This window comes from Echeneis naucrates, chromosome 23, assembly GCF_900963305.1.
Source record: "Echeneis naucrates chromosome 23, fEcheNa1.1, whole genome shotgun sequence".
Lineage (NCBI taxonomy): Eukaryota > Metazoa > Chordata > Actinopteri > Carangiformes > Echeneidae > Echeneis > Echeneis naucrates.
Genome location: NC_042533.1, coordinates 7,308,090 through 7,321,443, shown reverse-complemented (window position 1 = coordinate 7,321,443; position 13,354 = coordinate 7,308,090). Strand labels below are relative to the sequence as shown.

The 13,354-nt window shown below is 41.4% G+C and overlaps 2 protein-coding genes across 3 annotated transcripts in view; one reads left to right on the top strand and one right to left on the bottom strand.

The window, feature by feature from the left end:
• Positions 1-11,290, top strand: part of LOC115036829 (round spermatid basic protein 1-like protein) — a 29,593-nt gene extending 18,303 nt beyond the window's left edge. The window contains exons 6-10 of one of the 2 annotated variants that reach the window (XR_003840433.1): positions 102-244; positions 4,043-4,213; positions 4,306-4,414; positions 4,985-10,232; positions 10,558-11,290. Coding sequence is in view for 1 of the 2 variants with exons in the window: in XM_029495194.1 (XP_029351054.1) it covers positions 102-244; positions 4,043-4,213; positions 4,306-4,414; positions 4,985-6,961 (2,400 nt within the window). In the remaining variant the exon portion in view is untranslated. Of the gene's footprint in view, positions 1-101; positions 245-4,042; positions 4,214-4,305; positions 4,415-4,984 lie in introns of both variants that reach the window. The other variant, XM_029495194.1, reaches the window with a different exon arrangement.
• An 831-nt stretch (positions 11,291-12,121) lies between these two features.
• Positions 12,122-13,240, bottom strand: LOC115036830 (transmembrane protein 60-like). The gene is made up of 3 exons (XM_029495195.1): positions 13,092-13,240; positions 12,690-12,836; positions 12,122-12,522 (listed from the first exon to the last, which is right to left on the bottom strand). The coding sequence occupies exons 2-3, from the start codon at positions 12,771-12,773 to the stop codon at positions 12,205-12,207; spliced, it is 402 nt and encodes a 133-aa protein (XP_029351055.1). The 5' UTR covers positions 12,774-12,836; positions 13,092-13,240; the 3' UTR covers positions 12,122-12,204.
• Positions 13,241-13,354: the final 114 nt, after the last annotated feature.

The window sequence follows — 13,354 nt, the reverse complement described above, 5'->3', positions numbered from 1 at the left end:
ATTTGAACTGGTCAACCACTAAAATCATATTATTCTTTGATTATATTGATCATGTCCTCTTCTACTTGTGCTCTCCCACATCCCTCTCTGTGTGGCCACAGAGGACTCTTCCATGGGGAACGTTCTCCAGTCTGAGGCTGATGAGTCCTACAGAAAGCGATGACGGTCCCATAATGTGGGTCAGACCAGGAGAGCAGATGATACCTGTGGCTGATATACCAAAGTCCCCTTTCAAAAGAAAACGGTGAGTACACCACCATTTACTGCCTGTTGTTGTTGTGCTAAAGATAAAGCCAGACAATGTTTTGAATCCCCTTTAAACACTGCCGTGAGACAGAGACACAATTTGCAGGGATTTTGGTATCCGACTTTTGTTTGTACTGCCTACAAGTCTCAGTGGTGTCTTTTTCGTGTGTATACCTTAATGAGCCTGTTTGCCTCTGTACTCTCCACACAGCATATGAGGACTGATTATGGCGCAACAGTAGCAAAACACACTCACACATTTGAGGCAGCAGCCACAGTAGCCACATGAAGCTTTGCTGTAGCCTCACAGCTTCAGATGAAGCAATTACACCCTCTCTGTTTGTCTCTGTCACAGTGCCATTGTCACTTACAGAGACTCAAACACATGATTTCAGTGTTTGAGGCCATGGATGTGTATGTGTGTGTTTGTGTGTGATGTGAGCGGTATGTGGCTCACCGCTCAGATGAGATCATCTATGCTAATAGAGCCAACATCAGACACTACTTCACATGGCAGCCAGCCAAGCAGAGAACAGCACACACCATACACATTCCTCCCATGCTTCATTTACTCCTCTCTTTGTAGATTGGTAATCGTATCAGCACTAATGTTTTGGATTTCATTTATTTAATTTTTGTTGTGGATTTTGTTTGACTAAATAAATAAATCATTAGAAAAAAAAATGCTAGTAATTTTCTCCTGTTTGTCTTTGTTATGAGATTGTATAATAAATTTGTTCAAGTAGAAAAACAGCAAATAGGACATTGGGAGCTGTTGCTTTTGTGACATTTTCCACACAAAATTATTAAGTGATTAATCCAAACATAAAAATACTAAATATATTTGATAGTTGCAAGCCTTTCATATTTTGTTGTCTTGAGATGTGGCTAAGAAAGCATTGCTCAATCAGAATTTTCTGGTTGGGAAAAAAGAAGTAATAGGAAATTTATAGATCAGTCACTGCACCTGAATTTGGCACGTCTAGACGACGTTTGATGGGATTGTGTGTCAGTGTGAATGACTGTCAGAAACACTTGTGTAACAGCTGGGGCTTAGATGCTTAAACAGAGAAGCAGTGGACAGACCATTCCCTCCTATTCTGTCCCACCATATCACTTGATTATAAACTTCTCTTTTCAATTGCATTACTTGGCATCACAAACTGAGGTCTACTTTTGTTTCTAGTATCTCCCCTCAGGCACTCACTTCCCTTCTCCTTCAGACTCTTTCCTTTTTCTTTCTTCCTTTCCTCTCTCCTTTATTGGTCCTTGTCCTCTTGTTACCACTAAATATCTGCCCTGTCTTTACCTATTTCCTCCTTGTGACCTCGCTTTCCTACTTTAAGTTGATTTATTTCAGTTCACTCTGCTGTTGCTTTCAAAAGAACAATAAGTCTGTTTACAGAAAGCAGTTATGTTTAATATGTCATAGCATTGCATGTCTGTCTGAATTGATAAGAAAAAAGACACAAAAAGACAGTGTGCTGTAAAGAATAGAAGTAGAAAGACAGAAAGGAGATAATCTTATTTGCAGTGAGACTGGTTGTCTGCAGTTTGACCATGTTCTGTGTTGAAGGCAGGAAGCTGATTGTGCATGGGGAGCATCTCTTCCCAGTGCTACTGCTTTTCCTGGTGGTTTCAGTGGAAAGGTCAAGCTTTTGTACATTTCTGTCAGCCCTGAGACTCGCAGTCTGAGAATTTAGCTTAATTACAGTGGTCAGATGATGAAAATAAACCAAAATATTTCAGCTTTTTGTCAAAGTGCAGGGCTTCCAGAGATTGACAATAATTGCATAGTAACGCCAGCGGCCTTGGAGAGCATCAGTTGCAAACATGACAGAGCTCTCATGCTGAACACGCAGTTCTGTGCATTACGAATGACAATCAAGTTGGGTCCATTGAGAGCCCAGTGGCTGTCCGTAGGACTATAAAGCACAGGCTGCTTTGGAAGGAAATTTTGTCTCTATTCACTTAAAATTTAAGTACATTGTGAATGTGTGTTTATGGGCCTGTTTCAGACTTGACTTAATTTATTTTATTGTCCTTATCACCTTAAACCATCGGACTTCTCAATGATTGGCATTTTCCTTTTGGAAGATTTTTTTATCCACTCTTCTATATACACATTACTAATTTATGCAGAAACAAAACTCTTACAAACAACTAAATATGTTTTTTACTTGGCTGAGGCAGAGGCAGTTTCTGTATTAATAAAATCAAATGTGCTATGGAAAGTTAGCGATGAAATCATGACATATGTAACGTATGTTCACTGAAGATGTTATGTTATGTTATGTCTGGTTATGTTTATTGTGGAGAAAAACAAAAAATAGCTGCAAATAAATAAATTCCATATTTCCATTTGCAAGATTTATTTTTAAATCATTGTACGTTTGACTGGAGCCCTATTACTTACCTCATCTTTTCAGCTTCAGTTATATGTTAGCTCAGCAGCAATTGATTGAAATGCACATTAATCTTCATTTTGACTGGCTAGATTTTGTTGAAGTCCAAGTTATTTCAGATTTAAGTTAATCCATTATTCAGTAATGTAATCAACAGACTCGTCAACATTGAAAGCTGGTCACAAATTTGTGTGCGTGACATACATCTTGACTGTCATCAGTGTACTGTGGCTTTAAGATGTAGATTAACAGTATGTATCATCAGAGAAGGTGGTTTCCTCTGTCCTGCTTTTGTCCTTCTCTCCCTCTTTTGCACCCTCTTTTTATTGCTTTATCCCTCATCACCCCACCTCTCTCCTTCCTTATTCACCATGTCTTCTCTCTCCTCTCCTACTTCACTGTCCCACCCCCAACCTTTTTTCTTTTTGTATGTGTATATTTTGGGCCTTTTGGACGTTTAGCACCAGTTCAGCACCGGCTATACATCCTGACCCACATGCTAGAACAACCCTAGAACAAGGGGACCTCACATATAGAGGACAGTTAGAGTGGATGGTAGACTTTGAATACAACGCTAGATGTGCATGTTCAGCACTCCTCCCTCTACACCTCCTTCTTTTCACAGTTTCACTTACTAGCTTTTTTGGGTTTTACATTCATTACTGTCAGCCTGCAGTCGGCTCAGAGACACTGAGCTGTGTGTGTGTGTTTTAATCTCCTCCTCCACTCTAATATTTTTCTCTTTCTTTCTTCCTCTTCCATCAGCTCCTGCCTCTGCTCTTATCTATGAATGAATGAATACACAATTGACTGTTCAGTACGGGTTGTCTCGGTGCTGTTCTATCTGTATGTGTGTGTCTGTTATGCTCCTGTAGGCATCTCTTGCACACTATGCTTGTGTGTTTATAGTCTTGTTTGAATCTGACTGCAGCTCCAGTGTGAGTCACTGATCGAGTAGTGAGCTGACTGCAGTACTATCATTGTTTGGTAACACAGCTCATTTTTAGGTTTTTACTCGTTAGCCTCTCAGCCTGTGTGCATGAAGCCAAGTGTGTGTGTTTAAGCATTGATCTGTATTCATTACATTTTGCTTTCTGTTATTCAAAAGAGATAGGGAAACTAAATGTAATCTTATCTTTGACACAAGCTGCTACAACTGATTTTCTTTTGATTTTTCAATCCAGCTTTCTTGTTGTCAGTGTTTCATGTTTAGAATTTTGATAAACAATTTTTTGATCAGTAGCCTGTCTGGTGCTTTTATGTTGCACCTAGGAACTTATTTCTTTATTTAGGTGCCAGAGAAAGAGAGAGAAGAAGAATGTCTTTGTGTTTCCAGCTACTTCACACTCTCCTGCTTTCCTGACATAATGATCGCTTCTGTTCTCTTGTAGCTCCACCAATGAAGTAAAGAACCTGATGCAGTCGCTGCCCAGGACCAGTGAGCCCAGAGAGATGCTGTTTGAGGATCGCACACGGGCCCATGCTGATCACATCGGTCAGGGGTTTGAACGTCAGACAACGGCAGCTGTTGGGGTGCTGAAGGCCTTATGCTCTGGAGAAGGGTAGGCAATGAGGCAACACATGCTCACATTCAGGATGTCAGATTTTTCGAGTACACTCATCTGACTGTTATGATACACTTCCTTGTTTTCAGCTCAGAGCCTCCTCGTGTAACCAAAGATGTAGTGTGTTTCCACGCTGGTGATTTCCCTTATGTAGTTCAAAGGTTGCAGTTGGACCTACATGAGCCACCGTTATCTCAGGTGTTTTTATCTCTCACACACACACACACACACACAGAAAAAGAAGCCATAGTAATAGGAGCTGCTAACATTTAGAGGGTTAGATTCAGCTTAATATATTCAGCCTTCTTCACGTCTCAAGTTAGACACAGAATTATCCCACAGTTTTACGCCAACAGAATGCTTGATACCGAATACTGAAGGAGAAAATTAATGTATCCGGGTGTTGGATGCTGACACCTGGTGGAGTAAAAATTAAATGCAGGGTTGACTGACAATAAGAATTTTAACATGAAACAACATGGAACTACAGCATCAATGTCAGGAATGATGACCAGGCACCTAACAACTTAAATTAAATGGTATGGAGATATATTGTTGATTCTGTCTATTCACATTGCTCCACCTTTCAAAGAACATAATGACACACACACACAGTTGACACAGGGTGTAAAATGTTAAAGTCTTCTTATATCACTAATCACAGTTAGTTTTTAACATTGATATCAGTGTTGAAAGGTGGATGTTTTGTCCTTGACTACATCTTTTCCTCTCCTCCATCTAACCCCTTGTCTCCTACTCTCTTGTCAGTGTGTGCAGTGGGTGGATGATGCCAAACTAAACCAGCTGCGTCGCGAGGGTATCCGTTATGCTCGCATTCGCCTATGCCACGATGACATCTACTTCATTCCCCGCAATGTGGTTCACCAGTTCAAGACTGTCTCCGCTGTCTGCAGCCTGGCATGGCATGTCCGCTTAAGGCAGTACCACCAAGGAGAGGAAGAGGAGGAAGAAGAGTTGAAGGAGGAGCAGGAGGAAAAGGCAGATGAGTTGAAGAAGTCAGACAAATCTGAGTTTGAGAAAAAAGAGGAAGTGGAGGGCAGGAGAGAAAAGAAGGTTGAAAAAGGAGTAAAGATGAAGATAAAAGAGGAGGATGAGGAAAAAAATGTGGTAGAAAACAGGACATTGCCACCTGTCAAAAAGGAGGAACAAGCACGTCATCTTCCTCACTGTCAACCTCAGCAGCCACCTGTGGTGCTTCAACCTGCTCACTCAGTGGACTCAAACGTGGGCAGTGCTAAAGGGGAGAGTGACAGTTTAGAGGGAGAAGCAAAACTCAAACAGCTGGACTCACCTCCTGCTAAGGTGAAGACAGAACCTCCAGCTCTTCCTCTTGGCAAAAATAAATCACCTTCACTTCTCCCTTCATCCTCTCCTGCCTCTCTTCATCCTCCTCATCAGCACACAAAACCCAAAGTATCATCAAAGCCACATCATCATCATCATCACCATCAACACCAACACGACAAAAATCATCACTCCAACAGCAGAACGCCGTCTTCCAGCACAGCGTCCTCCTCTTCCTTTTCTACTTCTCAGCCGGATATTAAATCGCCTTGTTCACCGTCTTTTGCTAAGTCTTCCTTCTCTTCAGCTGGAGCTACGCTTCTAGGCTCATCCTTTGCTGCTCCCAGTTCATCTTCATCTACCTCCTTGCCTGTTCCAGGTCTGTCTGCAACTTCCCCTTCATCAACCTCCTTGACTAGTCCCAACCCTTCAGTGGATGCCCATCTCCCCACCGTCCCTCCTTCCACTGTCCCGTCATCTTCCCACCTGCCCCCCTTCTCTCATTCAGACAAATCAAATGACAGAGACGCATGGACAAGAATTCATTCAGAAGTTCGAGCACCACAGGAGTCACCTGCTGTGGATGTACAGATGCACACTTCCCAGCCTGACACACGGACGCACACAATAGCTGGCACACGGACGCAAACATTTTCAGAGAAATGGACTCACAGTTCGGACTCAGATGCCAGGATGTTGCCGGATCCACAAACAGATGTGCCACAGGACTCCGGGAGGCAAGGGATTTACATGCAACAATACACACCCCAGCATCTTCCACCTTCTCACCTCCCTCAGATGCTTCCCCCCTCCTACCCGCCTCTACTATCACCCTCCCACCTCCCTCATAGACCTCCAGTCCTTCCCCCAAATGCGCTGGCTAACCACTCCCTTCCTCCACAGCCACAAACTCTTAATGCTTTCCTGAGTCAGACACCAACACCCCATTCAGTTCACATGAACCAGCTTCACTTGCACCCCCCCCACCAACCTAATATCACCACCCAGTCTCAGCCATATTATCAGCCTTCCTTAATCCCTTCCCCATCTCAACCAAACACTCCTCTCACCAGCGCCCAGTCTCTTCCCCATCACCTTCCTCACCATCACCACCAGTTTGCCAAAACCTACTTCCCTCCTCAGCACCCCCATTTCACCCCTCCCCCCTTCCTCCCTCCTCAGTCTTTCCTCTCTCAGCCACCCAGCTCTTACCCGCTACAACCGCAGTACCAAACCTCATCCCCAGCACAGGTTCAACTCTCTATGTCGCATCCTTTCCCCCACCCTCACCAACCTCCTCCTCCTCCTCCTCCTCCTCCTCCTCCCTCCTCACAGTCTCTGCCTCCTCCTCCTCTCCCACCTCCTCTCCCTCCTCAGCCTTCTCACTCTGTCCTCTCCCCTCCTCCAAAGCATGAAGAGGAGCGGAGACAGATTTTATAGTAGTTTTTGTATATACTGATCCTGTTTTTAAATGACTGTATATGTACAAGGTTTTATTTTGTTTGTGTAGTTGTAAAACAATGTAAAGAGGAAATAATGGTAAAGACAGTGGAGTGTATCAATATAGACAGATTTGTTTGTTAAGCAGAGTTGGACTTTATCTACCCCACACCTCTTGACTGGACTGGTTTAGTCTGTACTGATATGTTGGTTGTGCTCTGGTTCAAAAATATTAAGCAGTTGTTGCATGTACTAGTAGTGTTGGCCATTAGTAAACGATGGGTGCACCAAAATCTCGAGGAGGTTTTCCAGGTTCAAGTCTGCCGAACTGCTGTCGGGTACATATTTTTTTTTAATGAGCATAGCCCTATTGAATACCAGAACACCTGTGAGCCATCAGAGGTAGAAAGTTTCAGATTTGTGTCATATATTTACTTGCAGCTAATGCTTTCGGTTTGTGGCTTTTTTTCCCCTTATATATTCTTTGTGCCCAAGACTGTTTCTTGAATAGTGAAGGGTCACATTGATATTATACAATACACTAATTTATTGATGTAATATCACTACATTTCCTCAACTATATTGTATCAATGCATCCTAATACAGTATATTGCAGTACTATTCCCTAAAATTGTATTCTGAGCAATAATGCTCTGCAATAAGCTGCTGAATGTAAACCTGCATTTCCCAGTTAATGATGTGACAAGTATCAGTATTTTTATTTAAATTTCAAAGCGACAATAATCTCCTGTTAAATCATGTTCATTAAGTCAACCTCCATGAGGGTCAAATGTTATTGACAAGTATCTTTCGTGATTTTTTTTTTTTTTTCTCCAATCAGTTGCAGCGTTTCATTGCCCAAGAAGAATATTGTGCTATTAAATGAAAAAGAAAAGCCAATTTAAAATCAGGAAAGTAAACAACCGGATACAGCCAGTCGCACTGTAATGACAACAGGAAAGGATTTGCAGTTTGAAATATTGAGAATTTCTTGAACCTGCAACCCTCATTACACGTAGCAGAGATTTTAGTGTCATTTGCTGTATTTTTCAGTGTCTGTTGGATCTGCTCCAGGGTCTGATTTTTGGAAACTGAGCACTTGCTGGTCAGCCAAGGAAGAATTTGACCCAGCCTAGGCTGTTGCACAGAAAGGCCTTGAAAATCTCAGGAAAAACTATTCAGGACTCATCCACAAATATTTTGGTCTCCTGAGGGGAAAAAAACCTTACTAAATCTTAGGCACTGTTTAAACCTGATCCATTGATTTAGCCAGAGTTTTAGGTGATTGTTCAGGGTCATTAAAATATTGTTCAATCTGCAACATCATATTAGCACCTATGCAGCTACATCAAGAGCTTGCCATAAGGTAACTTTACAGGTAGAGCAATATCATACAGATCCAGTATGTTAACACTTTGCCACTGTGTCTCAGTACAGCACTTTGAAACACGGAAACTGCAGCCACAGTTTAAATACAGTTGATATGGTTGAAGAAACATTGGGTCATGCCAGATTAAAAACAGGACAATTTCAGGTTCTTCCATGATTATTGTTTTAATGCATCCAGGCCTCGGCTATTGTATGATAGAACTTTTGTATTCTTTATGGACACATGCTCTAAGATAAGACACTTTGAAAACAGATGGTACACTGATGAGAGCTTATTCTCAAAGCACTGTTTATCTATTTACCTGAAGTTCAGATTCTCTATGGTGTGGAGCATCCTGTCTATACAAATGTTTTATTTATCAACCAGGGACTAAAGTGACCTCTTGTGTAATAAATTATTGAAATTCTGTTTTAGCAACAGATGTGAAGACTGTATGTTTTTTTGCAAGTATTTGATTCTCGGATCAAACTGCTCATCCCACAGTTGTGGAACATTATTGTGGATTATGGTTGTTCCTTGGGGTTTTTTTTTTTTTGTTTTTGTTTGTTTGATGTCTTGATTTCACGTAGTTGCTATTGGAGTTCAGCTCACTTGCTAATGTAGCCCACAGCATTTCCCCAGTGCCTGTCCTTAACTGTGAATTGATAAATGGTCCAGAGCCACACAGAGCAGGAGTTTTGTCCTTTCATGAGAGTTTTTAGAAGTAAAGTTTTAAGTTTTCACTGGAAAATTAGAATGAACCCTTAAATTGGCCCTTAAAGCTGCTGAAAATTCTTCAAACATCTGTGGTTCAAGTTGGGATAGTTCAGTGGAATGATATCCTGAAAGCAGGCTTGTGTTTTTCATGATCAGTCTCACCGCAAGCTGGAGCTTCAGCTCGCTCATTCGGAATTTTAAAGACAGAACTCCTCGCTGTGCTGCTCTGGGGAGAGCTGGAGTGATAATTAAGGACTTGATGCCAGTTGCAAGGCGCTCTGCAGCTCTTTTTATGCTTTGGGGTTTCAGATGTTACAAAAACATGACGGGAACTTCTATATTTTTTTGTACAAATGTGACAAAAATTAAGGTTGAAAACAAAAATGAAGTCTTCAGGGGCTTGTGTCGTTTTCACAAATTTATTTATCTCAAGGTTTTGGTCTTTGTTTTTATTTTTTTCATTTTGTTTTAGGGATTTTTAACTGTCAGCACTGTAGTGTACATAAGAGGTTTTGTAAAGAGGAAAAAACTTGTAGTGTGATTTCTACTTTAAATATGAGCTGAGCTAATAAAGGGTTCGACATATGAAACGATTGGGGTGAGCTTGTTGCTCTAGTGGTATGTTAAAAGGTGTGGGTTTAGAGAATTCAGTTGTTCGTGTATTCCTGAATAAGGAGTCATTTTATGGAGTGGTGCTGTTTTGTTTGTGTGCAACCAGCATAACTGACTTCCTCCCACCTGCTTCAAGCTGCTCACCTGATCAACAGCTGATGGTAACGCACAAAGAAATGTAGTGAAATGCAAACAAAGGAAAGAGACACTTTGAAATTACCATTTTTACAACAACTAGTGTGTCCACTGTTGTGATAAAATCTAAACTATGCCAGCTTTAATATGTGATATTCATCATGTTGATATTTATTGCTGACTTGGCTCTTCTTTTTCTTTTTTTTTTTTAATCAGTTGTGTTTAGTTAATACCAAAGACACCTGTCTGACTTTAAAGGGCTCCAAAAGGCTGTTTCCTCCAGTTATGTGTACACCTCTGATGTATGTCTGTGTGTGTTGCAGTTATACAAGCCACCCACTCACTGCATGCTGCAACAGTGCACTCAGCGGTTTCATCCAGATGTGAGCAGACAACACGAATGCAGTCACCTCATAATGCCGGGCGGGCGTGTGTCAGGTCATATACAACTCAAAACAGCCCTTTTCCCTTGTTTCAACCTTTCATGGTCTTTCTTTCTCAAACACACGCGCACACACACACACACAGATCAGGAATGCCAGCTGACCTTGAAAGGGTGGCAGAGGGAATGATGCAGGAAGTTGGAGCAGGACAAAGAAAGGATTTTTGAGGGAATGCTTAGTAAAGACTAATTGAACCATGAGAATGTGGTGCACTTTGACTCTGTGTTACAGCATCAACTGCTTGTTTCTTTTCAATTGCAACTCTACTAATTGTGCTATTTATCTACAAACGAATTACTGTTTATTCTACCTCTTAACAGACTCTGCCCTGATTCAACTGCCCCTGCAGCTGCAAGGACAGTTGACTCATCGCTTTCTGACGATGGCTGACGATGTTGCGGTGTCTGACTGGAGCTGTTTCCACTTTGGAAACTGGCTTGAGACGACATCCCCTTAAAGCCTCCAATAAATGTACCCAGGATTGTGCTTTTAATAAATGATCTCTCAGCAATTTCAGTTCCTCTGGTGGGCATTTTCCTGCTGCTACTGATGGCGTCAGTGCAGCTTGGGCTCAGGACCGACACTTCTCACTGGAAACGCTGATCTAATGCAGTCAGACATGTGAACATTAAATTTTTTCGACGTCATTAAAGACCTGTTCCAATTTTCAATAAGAGAAAAGAAAAAGACGTCTGTGTGCTCTGTTTGTCTGTCAGAGGAGCTGAAGTGCTTCACAGCTCATTTCAGGATGGGTCCCAGAAGGATATTCCCAAAGCACAATATTTAGCTTTGATCCTTTTGTACACGTAGAAATGTGTACTGGAACAAGTGCTAAAATAAGTATTTTCATGTATTTCATGTATTATAAACAGCCCACAGTCTTTCTGTATGTCTTTTATTTATTGTTCAAACGTGCATGCAGTCTTGTTTTTATGTCAACATAGTGCAAAACAGTGGGAAGAATGTCTGAAATACTAAACAACCAACGAAACAACCATCAACTTCACACATTTTAAACAGCCGGTAGAAAGTATTCACATGAACTGTGTGGTAGTTATGACAATAAATTTAACATACAGTAAGAGCATTACCTTCATCTGGTTTTTATTTTAAAGCTTATTTGTTTATTTTCATTGGACATAATGATTTCTACAGTACAAAAGAGATAATATCCAAGACAGTTGCTCTTGGAACTTTTTTCTCAGAGCATCTATGTCCTGAACATTGTTTTTTTATATATAATCAAAGATTATTTACTAGTTTGTGTGTCTGTAGCAAAACCAAGCTGCTGTCCCGAACACTATTAAGGTTAATCTATAACTTGTAAAAATATTTGGCCAACAACCCTCCACAGCTAAGGAATGAAAAGACAAAGTATCAGTGCATGAAGATTGATAATTATGTTGTGCAGCTTTAAGTGAAGGAAGCAGAGTCACCTCATACTATTCCTTTTCTTCCTTGTGTGAGGTTCCCTACAGGAGAGGCTGTGCAAGTTTATGTACAAAATAAACACTAATATTAAAGGAGGTTCTTGTTTCTTCCAGTGTAGGTTTCACAGTAGTCAAATACAAATACAGCTGAGCCCTTCATGGCCCATTTTTTTCTTAGTAAAGAATACAGCTACTGTTGAGCTGTTTTTAAACTTTTTTTTTTTTAATAACCGGATGGTGACAGATTCACAAGCAGCTCTCATATGACACGGGCAGCAGAGTCCCAGCTCTGCCAAAACCCTCAGCAATTTTCACTCATATCTCAACACATGATTTCCATTTTTAAACGCAGTTTATTATTCTGCAGATTCAAGTTATTAAAAGATGATCTGATTACTTCTCGAGTCAAAAATCTCTCTGGAAACATTCCTGTCTTTAAAGCAAAGGCTCCAGTTTCACAAAATAACCATTAAAAAAAAAAAAACAGCAACACATTTACATGTCTTGTAGAGGTCTGAATAAGCATTTTCACCCCTCTCAGGCCTCTCTCCTCTCAGGGAAGATATTCAGCCCCAGTTCCACCAGCGCTCCCAGTAACATGGTCCACAGTGGGATGCATACAAATGTGAGGTGGACTTCAGCCAGTTTCTCCAGCTTGGCACACAATGTCAGGCAGAAGCCCAGTTTGAGCAGCATGGCCGTCAGGTACCAGGCACGCAGGCGCAGATCTGGAGATCCGTTGCGTGGGTCATATCCGGGCTTGCACCTGCCTGCCATCTTTATGGCAAGCATTAAGATGAGGATGCCATCAAATACCCAGACAGGGAGGAAGATGAGGAACCAACTCCACTGCACCTGCAAAGAAGAAATGGAGACCACGGTGTCAATCACACAGTGAATGCTTCCATTCACAACCTGACATCAACAGGTCATTATGCCAGCATTGTGTAGGTCACACAATAATAACACAAGATAAGATTATTTCACTGAATTCTATTACTTCTATGGCTAATAGGACTTACCTTCCCATCCAGTTTAAGCACTAGCATGATGAGGAATACCAGGGTGAAGACCCAGGTTAACAAAACCCTCTGAGCCAGAGACATCTCATTGACTGGGGACACCGATCAGTGGAGGACACGGACAGATACTGGACATCCGGGGGACAACTACGGAGACACAAACGAAGACAAAAACCGAGTTATCATAGGAACCCCACATTTAAGAACATACAGTAACACTGTGATTGCTGTTTAAACTGTTTTGTTAAAAGGGCTTCAAATAAAATAAACATTACATGGACTGACTCAGTTTTTTTTTTAGATTATTTTATTAACTCACGTTAGTTAGCAGCGTTAGCTAACTGTAGCTTTTATAGCCGAATAGCGTCAAGCTAAGCGGTTGGTGTTATATTGAAGACTTACTTAGAGTATTCGTACATCGGTGAGCGACATTTTCGTCTCCCCCTGACACCGATACTCGTTTAACATCTCTGATAATAAGTCACATAATTGTGTTTTCAGACATGCTTGTTAAAAAATGACAGTCAGAGGAAGATTTCTGCTCCGTTATCTGCGCCGCATCCCTCCTGTCCTCGGAGCTGATTGGTCCTCGCTTCGTTACGTCACGTCACTTTAACGTCTATCATTAGCGAGCCCGACCGTAAAGTTTGCTCAAAAGCGCACAC

What these genes read in the sequence shown, in the direction of transcription:
- LOC115036830 (XM_029495195.1), bottom strand. Translation starts at nt 12,773, where the DNA reads ATGTCTCTGGCTCAGAGGGTTTTGTTAACCTGGGTCTTCACCCTGGTA. An exon ending in TGCTTAAACTGGATGGGAAG is followed by an intron (nt 12,523 to 12,689) that starts GTAAGTCCTATT and finishes TCTTCTTTGCAG; the next exon opens with GTGCAGTGGAGTTGGTTCCT.